This window comes from Pelmatolapia mariae, linkage group LG16_19 (assembly GCF_036321145.2).
Source record: "Pelmatolapia mariae isolate MD_Pm_ZW linkage group LG16_19, Pm_UMD_F_2, whole genome shotgun sequence".
Lineage (NCBI taxonomy): Eukaryota > Metazoa > Chordata > Actinopteri > Cichliformes > Cichlidae > Pelmatolapia > Pelmatolapia mariae.
The window spans coordinates 53,440,283-53,465,326 of NC_086241.1; the positions used below are offsets into that span (position 1 = coordinate 53,440,283).

Below are 25,044 nucleotides of genomic sequence, written 5' to 3' on the forward strand. Positions count from 1 at the left end.
ATAATAAAAACTAATTAGAAAATACAAAACCATTATAGCTCTGATACACAATCACAGTTGACCTGTTCACCTAATCTCCTTCTCCATAAATTTCAAACTTGCATTTATCACTCCATAAAACCGTTGATACTGATGTTCAGTCCAACTCTTGTGTATTATGGTTTACTGTAACTTTGAAAGACCTTCAGAAAACCAGGAGAACCATTGATCAAAACCACTTTAAAAAATTAGTCTGGCTCCTTGGAAGCAATCTATAAAGTACTGTAAATAGTAGTTTACTTATATTTTACGTCATCATTAGAAGAGTACCAAAATAGCAAAGTGATCATCTATGTTTATCCTGTAACATGTGTTCAAGTAACCAGACAGAAGTTGTGTTCATGGTTTCCTATCCTGGTACATTTAATTCAATATGATGTTATCAGTTTGTGAATAAACTGATAACTGATGCCCTGAATAAAACTATAAATATTGTATGTGACTGCATTCATAATATAGCAAATTTGACACTAAATTCGACATCAGACAGTCTGCTGATATTGTGAAGGTCGATATTGTGATTATAAGCCAAGGCCCTGTCTGTGCAAGGCAGTGCATGGATCCTTCCCACATTCATGCAGTTTATCTGTATTTGTGGACAGTGGCCATATCTCTTATTAACCGTCAGCCACAGCAATGTTACTAGTAGCAGGGGAGCCTTTGAGGTTGACATCATGGAAAAATAACATCTTCATCTTTCTGCCCCACAGGAGACCTCTCCTCCTCATCCTTTCACAAGCCCTTCTTATTTTGACTCATAAACACTCCCTCATACATTTTATAAGCCCCCGATACAAGGGATCTTTGGCTTTATCAGAAATTCGTTCATCTGCGGCGCATCCATTAGATGATTTCATTTTTCTCAGAGAAGCTTTTATCTACATCAAAAGCCAAATGGTTACAAAGTAAAGCTAATGAAGTCCACTTTTGTAATGTAATGCACCACATGTACCAGATCTCCCTGTTGTTGTCTCCAGTTTCCCGCTCAGCTAGAGCCGGTATTTAACTGAATAAATGGGAGATGACAAATACATCTGACACACATAGGAAAATCCTGTGAGTCACAATGTGTTATAAACTTGTTTACATCCAGTCTTACTTATGGTTGGAACAAGCAGCCTTGTAGAGATTTAAAAATAAACAGTATGCCAGTATTTGCAGCACGAGGACTGATATTGGTGTCAGTTTTGGCGACAGTGAAGCAAGGAAAGATAAGCCAGCAGCTAAAAATAATACCTCACACAAAGTACTTCCAAGGGGATTTCTGCCTGGTAGAGAACTAATGTTTCCACAAGAAATCGATGAAAATCTTAATTTTATACTTTAACTGTGCACATGAGCCCGATTTAGCAGATTATGCATGTGACTTAAAAAAAAGGAAAAAGAGGATGGTGTAGTTTTATGAAATCAGATAAAAGTTTAGTTTTTAGAAGAATCAAAAACAAGAAATCAGATGATGCTCGTGTTTTATTTTTGCTTTTCACAATCGGAAATATACTTCCAGTTCCTTCTAGATAAGAAACTCAGACAGAATTGTGCTATTCTGTCCTAAGCAGAACAAAACCTTCTGATAGAAGAAGTGTAAATGAATATGAAAGTGTCAGCTCCTGCAAAAATATCTGGCAGAGCTCAGCATAACACGACGCTAGCATAACGATCCTTTTAAAGCAATAAATCCCATCTGCTATATTTTCCTGCACTTCTAGCCAATCAGTGAGTACACATATACATGAGTACATGTTAACAGAGCTGGTTAAGAAATATAGAGGCATTGTAAAGAATCTGCACGGGGCTCTTGTAAAGAGACAACCTGTTGACAGGTTGGTTTGAAGTTCACGATAAGTGGCTTGCTTACGAGCACTTGTGAGGCAGTGATGGTTAACAGTGTGTGGTTTGATGGCTGAGTCAACAATGAGGAAAGAAAAATAAAGGCAAGAGTCTGACCTCAGCGGCAGTTCCAGTCACGTAGTGGTTGCTGGAGTTGGTGGATGTTATCTCGATGCCCTGAAAGAAAGCAAAAAAAAGGAAAACTGTTACATACATTTCCGAGTGATAAATTTATGAACTTTGCCACACAGAATGTCAATTTTGCACATAGCTGAATCAGAATGATTCACCGTAATGGACAGATAAATTTACTGCGTCTTCTTGCCGTCATTATCAGATTATGTACATAAAGATATTGGTGTCAGCCTCCATCTGTCATCCTGCTCTGACTGATCATTTTAATATAATGGGCGTAGGGAGAGACAAATAACTGCATTCCAGAAAGCCCTGATCACATAATAAATACTTATCACGACAGAAACTGTGGAAACATGAATGGAGTTGATCCATTTTTGACTAAAAAGCTCAAAAGTAATTTAATAATTAAAAGGCACATTGGTGCTCACATAGCCCTCTTCTACTCAGTTTGAGCTTTATTACTGCAAGCCTCATTCACATATTCATGTACACATTCATAAAAGTGCTTTTTTTTTAAAGCATGTGCACTTTGAACTTAACACTCACACACTCACACTCACATGGATGCATATGGGAAAATTCTTTTTTCAGTATCTTGCAGGCTGGAAGAGCAAGGAATCAAACCACCAACCTTCTGATTAGTAGACGACCTCCTGAGTCACAACCAACCATCATTAAATCAAATTATTAAATTTATAGATACATTTAATAATTAAATGCACTGTAGTTGTCAGTAAATACACTCTAAGTGTGGATGAGAGCGATGACTAAAGTATAATGAAAGAGAGAATTGCAAAACGCAGCAGTAATTACGTGCCTTTATAATCAATGAAAGCTGCAAACAGCTTCATTGTTTAATAAATGTTTTCAGTGCTTATAAATAAATAGTCCATTTTAATAATAAGCTTTTTTAGAAAAAGCCATATTTAGTTTCTTTCTAAAGTCCAAAAAATATAAATCTACCTATAATGAACACTAGGAGCCAGACTGAGTCACTTTCTCTTAGTCATGTACTGCAAACAATCCCCACCTGAAATGCTTTTGCGCATCTTCTTTTTATCTTCACTTCATAACTCGTGACTCGCTCTCACCTTATCTCCTTTGTGACCGACAGAAATGTGAATTTGAGAATTTATTTTTTTTTGTGTGTTTTGGACTCGTGCGCACGTCATGACTTGAGCGGGTATACGTCATGCTGGCTACACTGAAAGTGCATAAATCATCATTCTTCCTGTCCCTCACTTCCCTTGGTTTCTCTTTTTAGTTCTCATTACTCTTAATCTGTCGACAGGCAGAAAGCACTATTGCTGACGTGCTCCAATCAATTTCCCTCCGCCGAGGACAATCAGTTTTTGACGCTCGTTGTTAAGCACAAATCACAAAAGGGAAGGAAATTGGTTAAACGCATTTCTCTGTAGGGATTAAAATGAAACTAAAGGGACACAAGATTACGTAAATCACAAACAAAGATGAGAGCTGTAATTTTACTACTTGATGTACTGACTTGGAGGAAAAAAAGAGGAGAAGGGGCACAAAAAGTACACAACTGAGATAAGGGTTCTCGTGAATCTAATAGGAACAGGTACAAGGAGAACCTTGAGTTAGATGGAAGAAGTGGTGATGATGATGGAAACCACCGGCAATGATGACGACAGGAAATGAATACTGAAAATAAAACAGCAAGAAAAAAGTAGGACAAAAAAGTGAAGTGAAGAAACAGAGAAATGAGGTTTGAAAAGTAGGAGACATGGATGATTAGGAAAGCGGACCAGAGGATCAACTTTAGCGAGTGAGGTTTAAATTCAAGAATGAGTATAAATAACTGGATTTAAATCTAAAGTTACCTTACTCCTTTTTAAACATGTACACAGAGATGTTTTCCTTTGTGTGCCATTAGAAACAATATGTCTTCTCAGGAGTTCTAAATTCAATGAAGGCAAAAATTCCAAAGTTATAAAGTGAAAGATGTCTTTACCAGCTGATCACCGGGTGCCACGGGTATCAGTTCGACACTCTCCAGCTGAGCGCTGTGATTGAGGAGCGCTTCGGGGCAGCAGTTCAGGATCTCGTCACAAACCGCCACCAACTGACGGCACTGAGGAAAGAAACACACGATTTATAGCGTCACATTCAGAATATCTCATTTACTTCATAGTAAAACAAAGGAAAGCAAAACAGGTGAAATTACTCCAAGGCACAATGAAACGGACGAACATAGAAATAAGTGAGAAACTTACGACAGAGATGATGTCCTTTTCTTTTTCGTAGCCAGTGCTGTTCTGTTGGATGAATTAAAAAAAATGACATGAGCAGAAGGTTGACCAAATGACACCCTGTAGCCTATGTACGACATGCTAATGTTATTGATTTGTGGAAATGGGACAGTTTGACTAAAAACCCATGTCCCATTTCCTCTTCACAGCATGAGTCAGGAAGTGAAAGGCCTCGGGTTTTTAGAGGACACAGAAGCATCACTGGAGATCTTTAGCGTGTTTTTTCTGCCGTCTTATTTAATGAATCATTTCAATGTAAGCAGCTATCTACTGGAAGTTTTCAGTCTTTTGAATATGTGGTGTTACAGCTGAAGGCTCCATCCAAAGTTGTGTTTCTTAATGTTTACAGGCCTCCCAAATACTGCACAGACTTTTTTAATGACCTCAGTGAACTGCTGTCTGTGATCTGTGTTGATTTCGACTGTGTAATTATTGTTGGGGATTTTAACATCCATGTGGACAACCCTCAGGACAAAGGGACTAAAGACCTGAGTAACACTCTGGGCAACTTTGGGCTGACTCAGCATGTAACAGAGGCCACACATAATAGAGGACACACTCTTGACCTACTGATCTCCAAGGGCCTGAGCATTTCAAAGGTTACTGTGTCTGATGTGGGCCTGTCTGATCATTACTGTGTTTTCTTTGAAAGTAAAATCTCAGCCCACACAAATATGTCAACAGCAGTGATCACAAAACGGTGTATAACTGAACACAGTAGTGAGATCTTTAACCAGGTCTTCCCATTAACACCTGACCTGTCCAGAGGTTCAGTCAATGAGCTCGTCACTAGCTTCAATGCTAAAATGTTAAATGTAATGGACACTATTGCTCCCATTAAGGTGAAGGTTATCTCTGGAAGGAAAAAGTCTCCATGGAGAAACTCCACACTGGTGAAAAATGAAAAAAGAGAGTGTAGGAAAGCTGAGCGCAGATGGAGAAAAACAAACCTCCAGGTTCATTATGACATCTATAAAGAGAAACTTCACAATTATAATTTACAACTGAGGAGTGCAAGGAGGTCCTACTTCTCTGACATCATCACCAAAAACAGTCATAACGCTCGGGTCCTATTTTCTACAGTTGACAGGCTAACAAACCCTCCTGTGTCAGTGGCAGCTGAACTTCATTTGACCATGGCCTGCAATGACTTTGCCAAATTCTTCACAGAAAAAATCCAAAAGATTAGACAAGCAATTGGTACATCAACAGCAGATCCAGGATATGTACTGTGTCCACCAAAAAACTGTTTAAACACCATCAAACAGTTTCACCCTATTAACAGCAAAGACCTGGAGGACATCTTAGGTCAACTGAACTCCTCCTCTTGCTGTTTAGATGTCCTGCCAACAAGTTTTTTCAAAAAGGTCTCAAAGACTTTGGAGTCAGACCTGTTACAGATCGTAAACTTTTCTTTAACGTCAGGTGTGTTTCCAGAATCACTAAAAACTGCTGTAATTAAACCTATACTGAAAAAGGACAATCTTGACAAGACACAAATGAATAACTACAGGCCGATCTCAAACCTCCCATTTTTAAGTAAGATCATTGAAAAAGCAGTTTCTCAACAGCTCAATTACTTCTTAACACAGAATAACTGCTATGATGCCTTCCAGTCAGGTTTTAGACAGAACCACAGCACTGAAACTGCTCTGACCAAAGTGTTTAATGACATATGTCTGAATACAGACAGTGGAAAAATGTCAGTCTTAGTTTTACTGGATCTCAGTGCAGCATTTGATACAGTTGACCACAACATATTACTCAAACGACTGGAGAACTGGACAGGTCTTTCAGGAACTGTACTAAACTGGTTCAAAACATACTTAGAAAACAGGAAATACTTTGTATCAATAGGTAACTTCACATCTGAGCAGACAAGTATCACATGTGGAGTTCCCCAAGGTTCCATCTTGGGACCCCTTCTGTTTAACATCTACATGCTCCCACTGGCACAGATTATAAAGAACAACAAAATAAACTATCATAGCTACGCAGATGACACACAAATATATATCACAATGTCACCAGGAGACCGAGGCCCTGTACAGGCTCTTGGTAAATGCATTGAGGAAATTAATGACTGGTTGTGCCACAATTTTCTCCAGCTAAACAAAAACAAAACTGAAGTAATAGTCTTTGGTGCCAAAGAAAAACGATTACAGGTCACCAGAGAACTTCAACCTATACACCTAAATACCACAAACCAGGCGAGAAATTTGGGTGTAGTGATGGATGCAGACCTAAACTTAGAAAAGCACATTAAGACAATAACAAAATCGGCTTACTATCACCTCAAGAATATTTCAAGGATAAAAGATCTGATGTCTCAACAGGACCTGGAAAAACTAGTCCATGCATTCATCTTTAGCAGGCTTGATTACTGTAACAGCATCTTTACAGGTCTACCTAAAAAATCTGTCAGACAACTACAGCTCATTCAAAACTCTGCTGCTCGAGTCCTCACTAAGACCAAAAAAGTGGACCACATCAGTCCAGCTCTGAGGTCTTTACACTGGCTGCCTGTCCGTCAGAGGATAGACTTTAAAGTTCTGATGCTGGTTTATAAAGCTCTGAATGGTTTAGGACCAAAATACATCAGTGACCTCCTGACCCAGTATGAACCTTCCAGATCCCTCAGGTCATCTGGATCCGGTTTTTTATCAGTTCCCAGAGTCAGAACCAAACACGGAGAAGCTGCATTCAGCTTTTATGCTCCATATATCTGGAACAAACTCCCAGAAAGCCTCAGATCAGCTGAAACACTCAGTTTATTTAAATCCAGGTTGAAGACTCACCTATTCTCAGCTACTTTTGAATAAAGCACCAAATCCACACTTTTAAGCTTAAATTTCAAAACTTACATTTTAACTACTGACTTTATCTACTGTTCTGATTTTATCTACTGTTCTGATTTTATCTACTGTTTTGATTTTTGATTTTAAATACTGTTTTGTTTGTTTGTTTGTTTGTTTGTTTGCTTGTCTTAATCAATTTTAAATCATGCTTTTTATTTGTTTTTGTTTTTAATGTCTCTGTAAAGCGCTTTGAATCACCTTGTTGTTGAATTGTGCTATATAAATAAACTTGCCTTGCCTTGCCTTGCCTTTTACAATGAATGAATGTTTGCTCTTCACATACAGACGTGTCAGACGTGTCAGTTATCTTTGGATCAGATCTGCACAATATTCTTGAGGATTTCTTTTAGAGTCCACCTATTCTGTTGTATCATCCAGTTTTAAGCTTTATCTAATTTATCTAATTTTTTTCCTGTAATTTTATCCTTGATACTTGATACCATGATGGCAAACAGGCCCAAAAAGGCCCCACACTGTGCACTTAAATGGCACATTTTTACCACAGCAGTCTTTATGATGTATTTCTCATTCATCTATTCAGCTATACTTGGGGCTGCGATTGGTGGACAACCCGCTGAACCACATGAGCCACAGCTGCCCTGTGCCCGTGCTGATATTCAGTTCCCCTTTCTTATGCTAAACGAAATGAGTTCTTTCAATATAACTGAGACTTTAATAATTTAAAAGGTCCAGTACTCGTGGGTGCACAGGATGTTTTTTTTTATTATATTATAAAATTTGCAAACGGCAGACTTATAAAAAGAGATATTACTCAACTCGAGCTATTTATTTGGTTCGCGTCAGCAGATGCTTTTTGTGAACAGAAGATTGAAAATCTCTGACAAATATCAAAGTGGCCTTGGCCTTGTTTGCGCTGTTTCATTTTTCAGATTTCTTGGCGTTATTACCCAGGAGTTCACATACTGTACTAAACAGTACACTCTGCTAATACATTTCTATCCAGAGTGGGTAACACACTGATTTGTTGCTCATAACTGTCACGCAAGATGAACCTTTTAAGACAAATGCTGTCGTTTACTGTACATGAAACATTGCAAACATTATAATTTTAATGTTACAAACGGATCATCTAAACACGCACACATGCACGCACAGACATACATACAGTCAGTATCACAGTTACTAGAATTCATGCGATAGATGTATGTTGCCTAATCTCTGGTTTCTGGGAGGAGGGTGTTAATAACGCCTTCCTATGAGCTTTCCTGTGAGGTAGCTGAGTAGTCCCGGGAGCTAAAGAAACAAGCAGAGGCTTTGAACGGCGGAGAATGATGAGGGGTTAAAGGAGAATAGGGCATATGTTTGCACACCATATAATATTCACTGAATCGACTAATGCCACACACTATTACTGCCCTAAGCTAATTTGCAATGGCCAGCGATGTGATGGGTTACATAAAGGATTGCAAGGGGAAACTAATCCCTGTGAAATGTAGCAAGGGATCAACAGTGAACACGGCTGGATTTCTGGGCTAATTAAAGGCTGTGACACAAGGCTGCAGGGAGAGGTACGACATGATTACTGGCCAGTTCAACTGGTCCGCTTGTGCTTGTGTTCTTTGTCTGCTGCTATTCCCCCTGTGGATTACTGCATGAGAGTGGCTGCAAACTGTTATATACACCAAAACAAACCTATAAAGATTCAGATATTCAGATCTTTATTTTGATCCCTACTACGGCAACAGAGTCTTGTCATGGCACATTGCTTGTGAGTTAGGGTGCTTAATGTGTAATAAGCTTGTTAGTTGCTCAGGCTTAAATCACAACATAAACCAAAGAAAAGATGCATAAAGCAGAACATCAATGAGCGCCTTGTCCTAAAGCACAAAAGCTGCATCATGTGTAAGTAAGATGTGAACCAAAGCATTATGATTACCATATAAAGGCATGATCGAAGCATTAGGAAAAAATAGATGCAGCGCTAATTTAAGCCATTTGCAGAAGTTTTACATGTCCCTCAATACCACAAGAAAATTAAGATAATCGCAAGAGGCATCTACAGCCATGCTAGCAGACTTGATACTTTCTGCAGGGGCATTTCACAATAATCTGTATAGCATCATTATTAACAATTGGCTTCAAACAAACAAACACAGCTGAGTTTTTCAGATACTGCCTGATCGCTCCCTTCACACTGATGCCTTCAGTTTTGTAGAATATGTAATATTTACCAAAACACATCCTTATTACAAACACAAGGACTCACCATTGCATTAGTTATGATGTGGTTGGCTGGAGATTGTTCACCTTATCTCTCTAAACTCCAATAGTTACCAGCTACACTCCTCCAAACAGCTTTTTTATGTCCAGGTTTAGATTGATTTGGGAAAACAGCATTTTCTTTGCATCTTTGAAATGGGATCCTCTGCACATAGACCTAAACTTAAACAAAGTTTTATCTACTGCTGAACTTAAAAGCATCATACGAAAGAATGTCCCCTAAGTTAGGTGTCATTTTATGCTCGAATGACTTATATGTCCATGTTGTCCAACAAAACAACACAAAAACAAAATAAAATCCTCTGAAAATCCTAGAGAACTGTTGCTCAAGAAATGCAAGAAAGTCTGCTCCTTGGAAGCAAAATATAAAGGCATTATGGATGGCTTAAGACTTTAACTTAACATATTTGGGACCCTGAGGGTCTTGACTATGTTGGTAGTGGCTTGCTGTGTAGTTGATCGTACTGACAGACAAGTCTTCACATGCTTTATTGTTTCTATGAGTGAATTTTTAGAATAGAATAGAATAGAATAGCTCTTTATTTTCATTGTACATGTACAACCAAATTATGGTATTAGTACTGATATTATATGGTTTTGGTATTAGTAAATTATTGTTGTTTTTTTGATATAATTAGCATATATCAAGCAGATACCTATGTCTGCGCAGTGTACTCATAGGATTAATGAATGCACCTTTCAAATCAAGTGGGCTAGCTTAGCTAGTAACCTGTAACCCAAATTGATGCTTCAACATGCTGCAGACCAGTAGATGATCGAACTGTGGCTGCATCCATCTTTAACATCCTTAAATTTGGTGTAAACCTCAGGACAAGAACTTAGTTTTATTTTGTACAAATCAATGCTGTAAATAGCAACAGTAGCTGCGGTTCTAATTTGGTGCCACCTTTTACCTCACATTATCGGTTCTGCATTAGGTTCTTTCCTGTAAAAAATCTCACCATAGCTTTATAGAAACATGGTAAAAATAAAGACAAACCCACGCCTCTGCTTTCTGTTGTATTTAAAGTCAAGCCACAGGTTATTTCCCTTCAGCAATGCAGTCTGTTCTGCATTCTTTTCTAGCTCTGCCAGAATAGGAAATGACACACATCTCAGGTGGGCGACAGGTACAGTTGTGCCGTGAAACTCAGCTGGGCGTGGTGGGAAAACAAAGACCACAAACTAACATTTCTCACTGCTGGTATCACATTAAGAATCAATTACGGGCACCAAAACTGTATGCATGGGCGTGTTCGTGCGTATAGAAACACTGAATCACCCCTTTCTAACATAAGTAAAGTGAGCATTGAAATGACGAATAATTATTACACATCTATAAAAAGAATATGAGAGCTTGTCTGTGGTAAAGACCTGACAAAGAAAGAAGCAGAGGAGAGGAAATGAGATAAGACGTAAGGGGTGGGAAACATATTTAGTGCTCAACAGCATGTTGTACTGTCACTCTTGAGTTGAATCAATTTTAGATCGCCATCAACGAAAGCAGAACAAGATGCCCACAAAACTGAAACAATGAAATTGATGCAGGCCTATAAACTGTAACTTTGCCAACAAAACACAGCAATGGCACTCACTAAGTTTTGAGCAACAACAAGTTTATTCTGTAGCCAGATTCTCAAGCCTGACCTTTAACATTACTCCAACTATAATAGTTACAGATTAGCCACAGTGTAGACATCAATAAATGGTAGACAATCCCAGTTAGGAAGAGCAGCAAACTTTAAAAAAAGAGACACAAATCTTTCTTCATCTCACCTTTAATGAACGAGAACAGTAGTTTGTACGCCGCCGCACTGTTCTGCTGCAATACTGCGCTTAGTGTTGTGCCAGCCTGTTTTAAACATGCTGTTGTGCAGCCAGTGCTTAAAAAAACTAATCTCGATTCCTCTGTTCTTGCAAACTTCAGGCCTATTTCAAAGCTCCCCTTTCTGTCAAAAATTTTGGAAAAGATTGTATTTGTTCAGCTGCAATCTTTTCTATATGATCACAATGTTCTTGAGAGGTTTCAGTCTGGTTTTAAAGCTTTTCATCGCACTGAAACTGCACTTTTAAAAGTTCTTAACGATCTTTTACTAGACTCAGGCGACTCAGCTGTGCTTTTGCTTTTGGATTTGACCGCTGCATTTGATACTGTTGACCACAGCATCTTGATCTCTCGGTTGGAGCAATGCGGCATCAAAGGCACTCCATTAGAGTGGTTCAGGTCATACCTCTCTGATAGGACTTTCTCAGTGAAGATTGGAGATTTTACCTCTTCCACAGCCCCCTGTACTTGTGGTGTTCCCCAGGGTTCTGTACTGGGGCCATTTCTATTCTCTATCTATATGTTGCCTCTGGGTCTTATTTTCAGGAAATATAATATTAGTTTTCACTCATATGCTGACGACACTCAGATCCATCTTCAGCTAAAGAGAAACAGTTCTGCCTCCCTAGAACCTTTATTTCAGTGTTTCGGCGAAGTTAAGGCCTGGATGGCCTCTAATTTCCTGAATTTCAACAAAAATAAAACCGAAGTGATCGTTTTTGGACCAAGTTGCAATTCCAGAACCAATTAATTTGCGCAGTTTAGAACCTTTTATCAAATCGCATGCAAAAAATTGGGGGGTTATATTTGACAATAAGTTCACCTTTGAGAAACAGATTCGTTTAGTTGTACAGCGGTCTTTCTTTAAACTGAGGCTTTTATCCAAGGTGAGATCTTTTTTGTCTTTTACAAACCTAGAACGGGCAATTCATGCTTTCATCCTATCACAACTGGACTATTGTAATTCTTTATATGTAGGCATTAGTCAGACTTGCCTTGCAAGGCTCCAGCTGGTTCAGAATGCCGCTGCTTGTCTTTTGACACGAACAAAGAGAAATGAACATATCTCCCTGGTGCTTGCCTCACTTCACTGGCTCCCTGTATGTTTTAGAATCAATTATAAAATCTTATTTGTGACTTATATAGCACTGAATGGACAGGCCCCAGGGTATCTGTCAGACCTACTGCAGCCTTATATGACCCCTAGAGCTCTTAGATCGGGTGATCTTTTGCTCTTGGCCACACCAAGGCGAGGCTGGTTCTTATAGGTGATCGTGCATTTGCGGTCGTGGCGCCTAAATTGTGGAATGATTTGCCTCTCCACATTAGACAGGCTCCTACCCTCAACCTTTTTAAATCCTATCTTAAAACACATTTCTACTCACTGGCTTTTAATACTGCATGAGAGTTATTTGCTTATTTATTTGTTATTAGCTGTTTGGCATTGATGTTAATTGATATTGCTATTTTATTGTGTGTTATTTTATTGTGTAATTTGTATGTTTGTACAGCACTTTGGTCAACACCACTATTGTAATTAAAAGCGCTATATAAATAAATAAATAGAAATAAACAGGAATAGTGCTGAGCTGTCTTGTCTTGTGGATCATGGTTTGTGTGGCCCGATCAGGTGCTGAGCTAACTTTGGAGCAACATCCTGTGCCTTAAAGCTGTTTGCTCCATAGTTGTCTAGGAAACAATGACACGCTTTTATGTGGGTGTAACATTCAGAAAAACAAGAATGGGCACAGCCATGCATGGGAACACACACAACGGGAGGCTAAAACCAACACACAAACGACAAATCAGATGACAGGAATGTACAGTATGCTCAAACATGGACTGTTGATTGGAGGCTGTGTGCAACCTATTACAGATCCTTAAAATCCACCAAACTTTACACCAAAAGTCTACACAAGATCTCTTGAGACAGACCTCTGCTGCCTCAGCGTGCATGTTTACATACTTGGACTACCCCTGTGTTAACCACCGGCTCACAGACTTGCTATAAAAAGAATGGAAGACATAACTATATTAGATCTCTTCTACTCCTGTTGCTCTTTTCCTTGTTTTTGTTTTTTTTCCATACCTTTTTCCAATTCTGGTCTTTTTGGGATTTCTCTTCTGCTCTTGTTTTTTAACCCTAAAAATAACACAAGCTATAGTTTGACAGCTCTCATGCATGATGACTTTTTCATCCTCTTACCAATTCATCCTGAGTCTAATTCCGGTGAGCAATAAGATCCCAATGCTAATTTTAAAGATGAAGTAGTTGTGTTCTACAATTCGTTTTATATTATTATGCTCGCCTCTGTCAGTGCGCCCCAGGGCAGCTGTGGCTACAATGTAGCTTGCCATCACCAGTGTGTGAATGGGTGGATGACTGAATGTAGTGTAAAGCGCTTTGGGGTCCATAGGGACTAAGTAAAGCGCTATACAAACACAGGCCATTTACCATTTACCATTATTATGCGCCTGCTTTAAAACACAAGAATAACAAATAAAAATAATTAAATAGATAAAAACAAAAGGGTGTACACTGCCTCTCGTCCTTTGACAGCTCGATAGGCTCCAGCCACCCTGCGACTCTGATAAGGATAAGCGGAAAAGGATTGCTTAAATATCATTTAAGCAAAGATGTCTATCTGAGAAGTACATAGTCCTTCAAGGGTTAAACATTAAAATCTCTTGAGTAACACCTTCACCTTGATGTTCTCATGTGAAAGGCACTATTAAAAGTCTGACTGTTGTTTTTCCAGCAGAAATGGAATTCCAGTTATACTCACGTACCTTTTTATAATGAATTTCCCCAGTTCATTGCCACCAATTTCAACTTCTCTGTCCCTCTCTCTTTGCTTGCTGCTTGGCTGCTTCAAAGCAAACTGAGCCTGTGCTACTGGGAAAATCAGACCTGACAGCTTTAGTGCGGCATCTTCAACGACACCAGCTGACTACTGACCCCGAGCACCCTCAGCGTGAGAGAAAAGAAACACGCACACACTTAAATATACACAAGCACACAGGAAATAAGACTCCTTTTTTTAATGCGAAGGATGTGGTTTGGCTTCTTTAAAAGCCCTTCTTCCGAAAAGACGTCATGCTAAAGGGTGGCCTCCTGACAGGACAGTAAATGCCTCGGGGTGGGGTGTGTGATACCAGCCGAGCCTGAAGCAAAATCTTTGGAAATGCTAGTCTGTATGGATGCTTTTAGTGATGCTATGCTGCTAATGCGATTGCAGCAGTACAAGAATGTGTACACACACGCTGCTCAAAACTGACCTTACAATTGATCTGCCAAGAGTTTTCTATCAAAGCCGTTGATATTCAGCATTTATACAGTAGATGTGGCTGATGTTCAAGAAGAGGAACCTGAAACATTAGTCATCCTGTTTTCTGGTTAACACATAAGCCCACTAATAATTTCCTCACATGCCTCTGACCTTACTTCACAGAATACTCTCAGCAGCTCTGAACAGTTTTATATAAAATAACACCTAGCTTTAAAACACCTGATTACATTCAAAATTTAAAAACAGGAACAAACAAAAGCCCATCGATAACAAACGGTGATCAACCAGACAATGAAAGAAAACAACAGGGGACAACGCTGATTCACCTCATAGGATCAAAAACATCCTTTCAGAGTCAACAACTAAAATCAATCTTAAATCCATGCTTCCTTCCTTGCCTCCTGCTCACTGAAGCCCATTAGAGTAATGTCCTGTTTTCTGGACCCCGGAGATTGATTTTTAACTACACCAGCAGAAAATACACTTGCTTTTATATTTAAGTGTATGGAAAAGGGTATTTTGAGCATTCAGCAAAGAAAAACAAGAAAAAAAGGATCAACATGTGGAGAGTTATCCAGTTAAAGAGATGAGAACTCTACCTGTCGTGATGGGCAGGTGTCCAGGAGCTTTAAATAAACCTCTCTAAATACTCAGAATCCTCTTTCAGCCACAGCTTCTCTCTACTGCTTACTGTCTCTGTATCTCTCGAATTATCTTCCATTCATGTTATCTCTGGAGCTCCATTTTCTTTTTCTCCTCTTCTCTTCTCAACTTCTGTCAGGCTATTTATCTCTAATGTCACCACAGTGCCCAGCTAATAACTTCTCTCTGCTTGTTGCTCTTTGCAGCGCGTTTATCAATACACACTCCCTCAGGAGTCAAAAGTCATTTAGCAGCGGTGGTGCAATCCCTCTCTCAGTCTCCTCCCCTTTCTCTCCCATACCCTTTGCTTCCCACTCAGCTCTTCCCTCCCTCCTGCCTTCCCTCCCACAGGCACAACAACATATCCAGGCCTGCCTTTCCTGCTACCTGCGAGCACATTTCACCCACCTTTACATGTATCCTATTATAAATATTCCTTCTCCCCACCGCCATTTCTCTCAATAGCACCCTGCCGGGGTAAACACAGACCAAACCAAGCCGTTCATTTTGCCAGCCCTTTTAACCTAAGCGTCTTCAAGTTACAACTGCCTCCAAATATGCCAGGAATGTAAAGATAAAAATTGCATTACTCGGGCTAAACTGAGGAACAGGGAGTGTGTTTGTGCTTCTGGCTTGCTCGTTTGGGCTTTAGGGGCTGATTTGAAAAATAAATAAATACACAACAGGTTGCAGTTCCCCTTTGGAGGTTTATAGTGTGCATGAGAGTGCTGCTGGAAACATTGTTCAATAGTGTTTGGTTCCTCTTAAAAGTATACACTTTGTGTGGACTCACGAGCACATGTGCTGTGCAGTACTTGTGTTCAATTCTCTGTATTGTAAGAGCAGACAGCTGATAAAAATATAAACTGTTTTTTTGTTTAGTTTGTTTGGTTTCTTTTACTGCAATAATGCAGTTGTAAGCCACTCACATGCTCATGCTGAGACTTTGATGCAGTTATTTAGAAAAAATGAGCCTACCTTGTGCACAATGTCTCCCAGCTCTTTGCAGTAACTGAATATGTTCTTGGTGGTGGTGTATGTATTGAGCTGGGAATATTGATATCTGAAAAGAAAATGATTGCAGTTTAAATAGAAAAGACTCCAGAATATGCTTAAGAAACAGCAGGGGACATTCCTGATTTACAATAACTTCAAAATTTCAAAATAAAAAAATTAGCTTGCTTTCTGTTTACAGACCTGTTGAGCAAAGAGAAGAGGCCTTTGGCTGAGGCGATAAGTTCCACTACGAGATGCAGAATTGTGGGAGTCAGCTTGGTAGTGCGCCGTCCGTCGTAGCTGTTGAGGCGCCAGCGGCCCTGGATGCCCATCTGTAGGCTGTGAGCAACAGCGCGGTGCTTCTCTATCAGACCACGTAGGTTCTCACCGCCCATACCATACGTCTGGACACGCACAAAAAAACACACATCCAACTAGTACAGTGCCCTTTTCACTCAAAAAACACTGTGTTACATTAATGATGTTGAATGTTTAATTCACAACACCCCTTCTTCGTTCCTACTGTCCCTTTACAGTTAACACAATATATCGCTTAAGATACATTTGATATAGTGTTCACAACATGTCCCTTTGACTCTGAACTGGAACCTGCTGGGTGTAGCACATCGGCCCCCCGCTCTCTCTTCATTTCCTGTCGCTTCTATTCGGTGTACTTTTGAGCAAAGCCAAAAAAATGCATCTAAAATCCTTAGAACACAATCCCCAGCATGTCATTTCAATATAGCTGTGGGGAGAGAGTTCAGAGAATTCATTATACAGACTATATTTCTTGGTATTGTAGCATGAATGCTCAGCAAAGGCTGTGCAACCTGCACAAAATACAGCATTTCTTGTTGATGGAAAAATGTGTGTTGTTTCCTATTTTGTTTTTAAGATATGTGAAAAAGTGACCATATAAATTACTGCTGCCTAATATTTACTACCAGCATGACAATTGAATTGTTTATTACCCAATCAGACCTCTCAGGTCATCAGGTGCAGAACCTTTGACTATTCCCAGAATTAGATCCAAGTGTGGGTGCTTTCAGTTTCTGTGGTTTTGTTCTTTGGAACAAGCTGCACGTTCGTCTGACCTGAGGTCAATTACAACCGTATCTACATTCAAAGACAAACTTCAAACCTTTTATTCTCACAGGGTTACACTTCATGACTCTGTGCGTATATTTTATATGTAATCTTTTGTCATTGTATTGATATTGTGTTATAGCACAACTGTTATGAAAAAATGCATAATACAATGTCTGTTTTAGCTTTTTTAGCAATTGTCTGAGCGATTATAAAGAACCATAATGAGTAATTTAAAAAATTTCCATTAAACACCTGTTTTTCATAAACTGCCCACATGGATGTAATCCACCCAGAGCAATTAAAAAGAAGCACACCATTTTATAAACAGTCTATCCTGAACCCTTAACTGCATAAATGATAAATCCTCACAGTACAATGCAATACAAGTGAAAAGGGGGAAAAAAGCAAATAGATTACACTGTAACAAAGAGTAAAATCAATACATAATAATACAATCTCTTTCATATGCTTGTCATCACAGTTTGCTGGCCAGCAGCATGAGACGTGACTCTTTAAAACCACTGAAGGAGGAGCATGCAATTGTCGTGACCCACTCATCCATGGTCAAGAGGTTTGTTGGTACACAACCAGCCGGAACACTGGGCCTGTCAACAAGTGGCCATGAATTTTTCATGGCCTTTTCAACACTGTAGCTGGTAATTATCTAACCGTGCGCGTGAATCTGTTTGGTCTACTCCATGTGAGTATCTGATGGGTGATTTTATGAATGAGCGCAGTGTTAGCGCTTCACGGAGCATTGGAGGGAGGAGAGGAAGTGAGCACATGAAGCCACATGCACACTATAATGGAAGCTTGAAAAGTAAAGCTTTTACTTAAGTGTTGCACCCTCATTCCCGCAGACTTTGGGTTTGAACTGTTCATGTTGTAATGACTAATCAGTATTAGTTATTTCAGCAGTTTAAGCAGCCTGAGTCTTAGGCTGATGTTTGCAGGCTGTTATGCCACAAGAGCTGGAACCCGGCCTGGTACTGTCCTCCTCAATTAGTCCTAAGGCCATTCTGGAGTCCCCTCCACACACACACACACACACACACACACACACACACACACACACACACACACACACACACAGACACAGAATTTAAGTCTTCTAAAACTTGCTCTTAAAATTGGACAAGCAGGGTAAATAATTAAGCAGCAGAAAAAATAGGATCGAGAATCAAAGGGAATGCATAAGTGTTTTTTTTTTTTAGTTGACTGCACGATTTCCCTAAAATTTGCATGCAAACTATTAGGCCCAAGCTTTTGTATTCTAAATCTGCTTTGCTTACAGCTGATGCATGACTAGTCCTTTGATCTTAGCTAGAAAACCAAAGTAAGTATTTTACTGTGATATGTTGGATTGTTGTAAAAGTGACAGAAAAGTCAAGTACTGGCTGTATGTTCTGGCTAGATTTGCAACCAATTGACCAACAGCTGCTCATTCCACTATGCAGACAAAAATAAGGTGTAAAAAACACAGCAGTGAGGCAAAATTATATCTTTATGCTGCTGTATCAGAACATACGCACCACCAGAACATGATAGCATGATTACTGCACCGTTACAATCCGCAGCACAGCAAAAACATGACAAAAGATACTCTGAGATACACTCAGCATCACTGTCTACATGTATTATAATATGTAATTCTCATTGCTCACTCACCAGAGAGCACAGTTTCTCCACAGCCTCCAGTATAAGCTCCTGGTGTCCAATCTTATGGACTCCCAACGCCTCCAGGTCCTGAGAAGTCAACTGGAGCAGGTCCACACCTGATAGATGCCACTGTGCAACTGGATACTGATGCAGTGGGGCATCCAAACCTTGCCGAAGGGCACAAAAAACAACAGGCTTTAGCTGCACACATGGCAAAAGTATAAGTGGAAAAGTCCACATACTCATAAAGTCCCGTGCATGTGCAGGCTTGAAAATGGTCTTCTTCTTCTTCTCTACCACATGTTGAGTAATTAAGTTTGAAAAAGTAAAGACTTGACTGTGAAACACGAGTAGTTTACTAATATCTGAACACTATAGTGGCACCAAAGTAATACCAGTATTATGTGTATTAACTGTGCTATTAACTGTGTATTAAATTAAGCTATGATTTATGATCAAAACCACATCAGTAAAAAGCGCAAGTCAAAAACATGACATTTAGAATTATCTCTAAAGCATGGAAATCATTGACACTTCTGTATATATATATAACTACAATATATCAGTAATATGTAAGAATATTTTAATATAAATACTCAAATACTGCTTTTAAATTAACACTAAAATGAAAGTATTTACAGCAAAATGCACTTTTACTGTTTAAGCTGTATAATATATAGAGTGACTCCTTGTCAACTGTAATCCATAAAAAAGTAACATGTTTATAATTACAAAAAAGGAGCATACCATAAATTCAAAATATTAAAGTTAATCAATTACCTCAAAGCTGTGCTCAGTTACTTTCCACCACTACTTTAACACGCTTTAACATACCAACTGGGTAGGCCTGTTTATATGACGAGATCTAAATAGTACAAGTACATGACAGACTTTGATGTAAACTATTGTTTCTACTTTAGTTGTTGACAGTGATCAGAGCTACACTGTTTTGGCTTCTCCCTCTGCACGGGCCACTTCCTCATTCCACCTCCACCTTCCACCTCCAAGAGGATTTGTGTGGCGATTCTATTTCTAACATTACCGTGCGAGCCAAAGTACCTGTGAAGTGATCAAGGCGTTAGACAAGGAAAAGCAATATGTGTCTCACCTTGGAGCCACTTGCTCACTCTCTCCTCGCTCCACGACGTTATAGGCTCCATGCTCGGAGTCCTGTTGCAGTCGCTCGTTCAGTTCCCAGCGGTCCTGGCCGATTTCTACCTCTCTGGGTGGCTGGAAGAAGAAAAAGTAGATCCTGATTCGGAATCAGACGACGACGACTGGCACTCCTTCTCTCGGGTACAGGTAAGAGTCTCCCACCTGCTGTCAGCCAATAACACAGAACTGTCAGCCTCCACCAGGAGCAAGACCCCTCCCACCTTTCCCCCACCCCTTCCTTACCTGAAGGAATAGTGTGTTTACTGCGGCTTTAAGACTTCAGAACTTCCCTCATACTTTACTTTCATGCGCAGCTCACGTCGCCGCTCAAAAAAAAAAAAGGCGCACGGCTCATGCAGCAATGTGGAAGTATGTATTGCACACAACACCTCAACACCTGTACAGTGTAATATAATAACAATGCGATAATCCTGTAATAGCCCTGCGCTACTTTTGGCTGGACCTGATTCAACCTTTTGATTGTCCACAGAAAAAACAGCAGTTGCTGTGTAGAAAATTAGGTTTATAGAAATATTATGAGCACTTTAACTCACACCATTGCTGATTTCCTTTTTCTTAAAGCTCCCAAATAGCTGAAATACACAGAAACTGTAACTTGTTCACTGAGCAGCAGACTTAATCCTCTCTTCCAAGAATAACTGTTAGCCGGTTCTCCCGGGAATTTTCCGGAAATGTTTCCTTTTTTATCATTTGAACTCAGCTGACTAGTTATTTTTAGCTATGGATAGGTTAACGTGACATTGCTATAACTTTATAATGTCCTAATAATGTAGTTTTACAGTGTCAGACATTTTCCGCTTGCTCATTTATTTATGGTATAAATAAATATATTAAGATCATCCTCCTGGAGGAAGAAATATCTTAGCTTATTTGCAAACACATTTTTGACCCACATGAAACTGCACAGATTATTATAATGCATCAAGCTGAATATATGATGCAGTTATCTATTTTAATATGGCCTCTTCGGCTTCTTATTTCTTCACCATAGGCTCCAATTCTACAGTAAATAATCTCTTAAAGAAAACTGTGAGTACAAAACAGCACGGTGAGAATGTGTGCTCTTGATCAAAATGTACTTTGATCAAGTGTGCTAAAGGGCAAGACCTGATGGAAAGGCTACTGGCATCAAAGAGCTACCCTCTGATATCTGGCACCCTCTGCTGTTATCCTCTTTGAACCAAGAGAAAGAGGCAGAGGCAGGGGGAAAGCTGACCTCATATGTCAGTAGGCAAAATGGCACTGTGCCCATATCCATGTGGCATATATGATCAGTGGCCACTCAGTTAGGTACACATGTTCATCCGCTTGTTAATGCAAATATCTAATCAGCCAAAGATGTGGCAACAACTAAGTGCATTTAGGTATGTAGACATGGTCAAGAAGACCTGCTGACGTTCAAAAGCACCTAAGGATGAGGAAGAAAAGTCACTGAAGTAACTTTAAATGTGACAAGTTTGTTGGTGCCGGACAGGCGGGTGTGAGTATTTCAGAAACTGATTGACTGGGATGTTCCCCACACAACCATGTCTAGAGTTAACAGACAATGATTTGAAGAAGAGAAAATATCCAGTTAGCAACAAATCTCTGGCTAAAAATGTCTTGCTGGGGAATGGCCACATTGTTTTGAAATTATAGAACAGTAATAGTAACTTAAATACCCAGTAGTTACAGCCACAGTATACCAAAGAGCATTTCCGAATGCACAACAATTTACCAAAGTCTTGGTCATTTATGGTCATTTATGACCACACTAAACCCATATTCTAATGGCTGCTTCCAGGAGGATTGTCATAAAGCTCAAACCATCTTAAACTGGGTTCTTGAACATGACGATGAGTTTGCTGTACTCAAATGGCCTCCACAGTCACCAGATCTTAATCCAATAGGGCACCTTTGGGATGTGGTACAGCTGATCCAACTCTTGCTGGGTTAAGATGTTCTCAGCTGAAAATGTGAGAGGAAGAAGAAACAAACTTGTGTGTAACACATCACTCTACTAGCCTAACAAATCAAGTCTGAACCTGTCCCCAGTACTGCTCTGTGATCAAGTCCTGTAAAGGCTATCCTGTAGTGTTTTGGGGCTTTTTTTAATTTAGAAAGAGCACTTTTATTGGACATGGATCGCTTAAGCTGTTCTTTGGCTTTCCTGTTTTCCAGTCTACAAAAACCTAATAATAGCCTTTAGCATCGTGACTTTTGACTTTAAGTGGGTTACAGGTCACACTGAAACTCACTGACATCACAATCTTAGATAGTTGTTTGTTCTTGCTGACTTTGGTCTCTGGGATTGTTTTTGTTTTAATATATATTTTTGTGAAGGCATGTCCTTGGCCCACCTACTGGCCAAGCCCAAATACCTGGGCTACAACTTCAAGCCTCAACATGCTGTTTTTTTACTCGACAGTGAAGATTTGCTGTTTGTAGACCGGAGAGGTGTACAAGCTGTTAGTGTAAAACAAAGTGTCTGTGTCATTTAAATCTATAACCTGTCTTCTCTTCTTTATTCCTCACTCTTTTCTTGGAGTAACTGTAATCCACATAATTTCGTTAGGAATTATTAAAGTATTTTGACTCTGCTTGATTCTCTTTTATAAATTTCTATGCCCAATCAGTATTGCCAGCGGGCTTTATCCTTAGTCATTCTGTCCTTTTAACTATTTCTTAATGGAAATTCCACAGATGTTTGAAATATAATAACTCTTTCTTCTCTTTGTTCATGATTTGTGTATGACACAAAGCCAGGATGCATTTTCAGTCATTACAACTGCATCTTGTCCTTCTATAGTCAGTCAGCAGAGACTGAATAATTACCCTTGCTTCACTATTGAGCAGCTAATTAATTTGTTCAGTGCTCGGCTCCTTGCACTGGCAGCTTGGTTAAAAGAAATGAATTATTATCTCACACTTCATGAGTACCTCGACTGAAATCTCACACACCCTGAGTGTTACATTTAGACCTGTATATAGTGGATGCTATTAGCGGGACTAGCAGTGTCGTTTATCGCTGTGCACTGCTGTAACACTAGTGTGCTCCTGTCTTAAAGTAATTTCCTGGTGTCTCTGTCGCATAAGCAAATTAATCCTTTGGATTAACTACCCATAAACAGAATTATACTTAACCTTAGATTGTTGCAGATCTACTCATTGTTATAAAGCTGAGTAGGAAAGAAAACATAAAACATAACTGTTTAAAATCTATTAACCTTACATATATCATTTGGTTATATGTAAGGTTGTTCCAACATACACACATATACAAACAGAAATATACTAATACTGCTACTAATAATGTGTTGCTAACCATTTTTCCTGTGTACCTCCCTGGTTTAAGAATAAAAGAGTTGTTAGAAACCCATGTGATATCAGTTTTGTGTAAATAAAATGGGCTATGTCTACTGTTTATTTTATTATATGTCACATTTCGACAGCAGAAAGAAAACGTTTAATAAATGCTGAAATACAGTAAATACAGACAAAGTGCTTGGTTCACTCAGTTGATGTTAAAGAAGCGCAACTGTACACTGGAAAATACAGGTGAAAAATTGATGTACATCTATGGCACAATAGTAATGTAAAAATACAAAAAAGTAAAAGAGCAATAGAAATAATAAATCAGAGAAAAGCAAAGGCAATAGATAAGCAGATTTATTTTGAGATGCTTTTTCGAAACCGACTGCCACTTCACAATTGGAGTATCCATGTATTTGCATTTTAATTGCCCTGTTTACAGGGACTTACATAACACGATTCATTGTTTCTCCTTCCGCATGCTCGGTCTCGCTCTCTCTCCTTTTTACCTCTGTGATTTCAGCTCAAAATGAAAATGAGGTTAATCAACAAGGTCAGGTTTGCATCCGTTTGTCTACTTTGCAGGCAGCCCTTTAGGGGGACCGAACAAGCCATCTACTTTGCTGCTTCTTGGCTTCAACAGCTCAACAAACACACTTTGGTCATCTTTCCAATACACTAGTCTTGCTCCGCTGCACGTGCATATGAAGCTGTATAGAGTCATATTGCCCATTTCCTGTTGAAGGTGGGGGTAGGGCATCCCCAGAGTCACTGGATGGGAAACACCTCTGAGTCATCTGTGTAAGATGTGATGTCACCAGAGCATCATGAACAGAATAAGAGATTCCTTGTAGTTAGTATAGCAGTGGACTGCACTCCTAACACAAAGACAGTCTCGACTTTCATTTGTTCGGTTATTTGTTTTATCAGGTTTGCCTCCTTTGTTGCTTATAATGTGCAGTTTACATTGTATTGATTTTAGGTGAGCCGCACTCTTCCTAAATCTCTTGATGTGACCTTTCAACCGTCTAGATAATCACTTTATTTCCTCCTATAAATTGCCTTTATTTACACCCCTCACTTCCACTGAAGGCTCACACCAAAAATGTCATATAACACAGGATGAGCCGTGCACAGTGGCAAACCATCAGCATCATTCGACTGGTATCCTTGGAGAGGTGGAAAGAGAGAAAGAGGAGAGAGCGACATTTGCCCAGCACATAATGGTCAAGGAATAATGAGGAGAGGGAGGATGAGAGATGATGAAAAGAAAAGGATGGTCTGTCGTATGGCTTCACTGACAAACACCATTACGAGGTGCCATGAGCTTTCTCTTAGCAGCTCTTTTTACCACGGGAGACAAATCAATGGGTTAATGCAATCTCTGGGTGAGCTGTGACTTTCTATATTGCATACAATGTCAGCATGATGCATAATACTCCACTTAGGGAGGGTGATGTCACCCTTTGGTCACTCCTTGATGGTATGAATTTGTTACACGATAAATAGGCTACACATAAACACTGTGATATTTGAAGGGAAAAGGAAAGTCAACATATTCCCTTCCCCCCTTTCAAACCCCTGTGTGTGGCAATGTTTGTGTGGGTATATGCATGTGTATTTTTTATTGTTGTTGTTGTTATATAGTATGAATATTAATACAAAACTGCAGTAACCCTTGAGACATTAATTAGTGTGGC

General features: G+C 39.4%; 2 protein-coding genes across 5 annotated transcripts in view; one reads left to right on the forward strand and one right to left on the reverse strand.

The window, feature by feature from the left end:
* The window catches only part of cnksr1 (connector enhancer of kinase suppressor of Ras 1), a 32,462-nt gene extending 12,367 nt beyond the window's left edge, over positions 1–20,095 (reverse strand). For 3 of the 4 annotated variants that reach the window (XM_063499878.1, XM_063499876.1, XM_063499875.1), the window contains exons 1-7: positions 19,986–20,095; positions 18,887–19,044; positions 16,331–16,533; positions 16,112–16,196; positions 4,242–4,283; positions 3,980–4,099; positions 1,984–2,043 (exon numbers count right to left, since the gene is read on the reverse strand). In XM_063499878.1, the coding sequence (XP_063355948.1) occupies positions 1,984–2,043; positions 3,980–4,099; positions 4,242–4,283; positions 16,112–16,196; positions 16,331–16,533; positions 18,887–19,044; positions 19,986–20,037 (720 nt within the window). In that variant the 5' untranslated portion in view covers positions 20,038–20,095. Of the gene's footprint in view, positions 1–1,983; positions 2,044–3,979; positions 4,100–4,241; positions 4,284–16,111; positions 16,197–16,330; positions 16,534–18,886; positions 19,045–19,657; positions 19,748–19,985 lie in introns of those variants that run through there. The other variant, XM_063499879.1, reaches the window with a different exon arrangement.
* The window catches only part of rps6ka1 (ribosomal protein S6 kinase a, polypeptide 1), a 53,327-nt gene continuing 48,318 nt past the window's right edge, over positions 20,036–25,044 (forward strand). The window contains exon 1 of the mRNA XM_063499880.1: positions 20,036–20,179. Coding sequence (XP_063355950.1) covers positions 20,036–20,179 — 144 coding nt within the window. The remainder of the gene's footprint in view (positions 20,180–25,044) is intronic.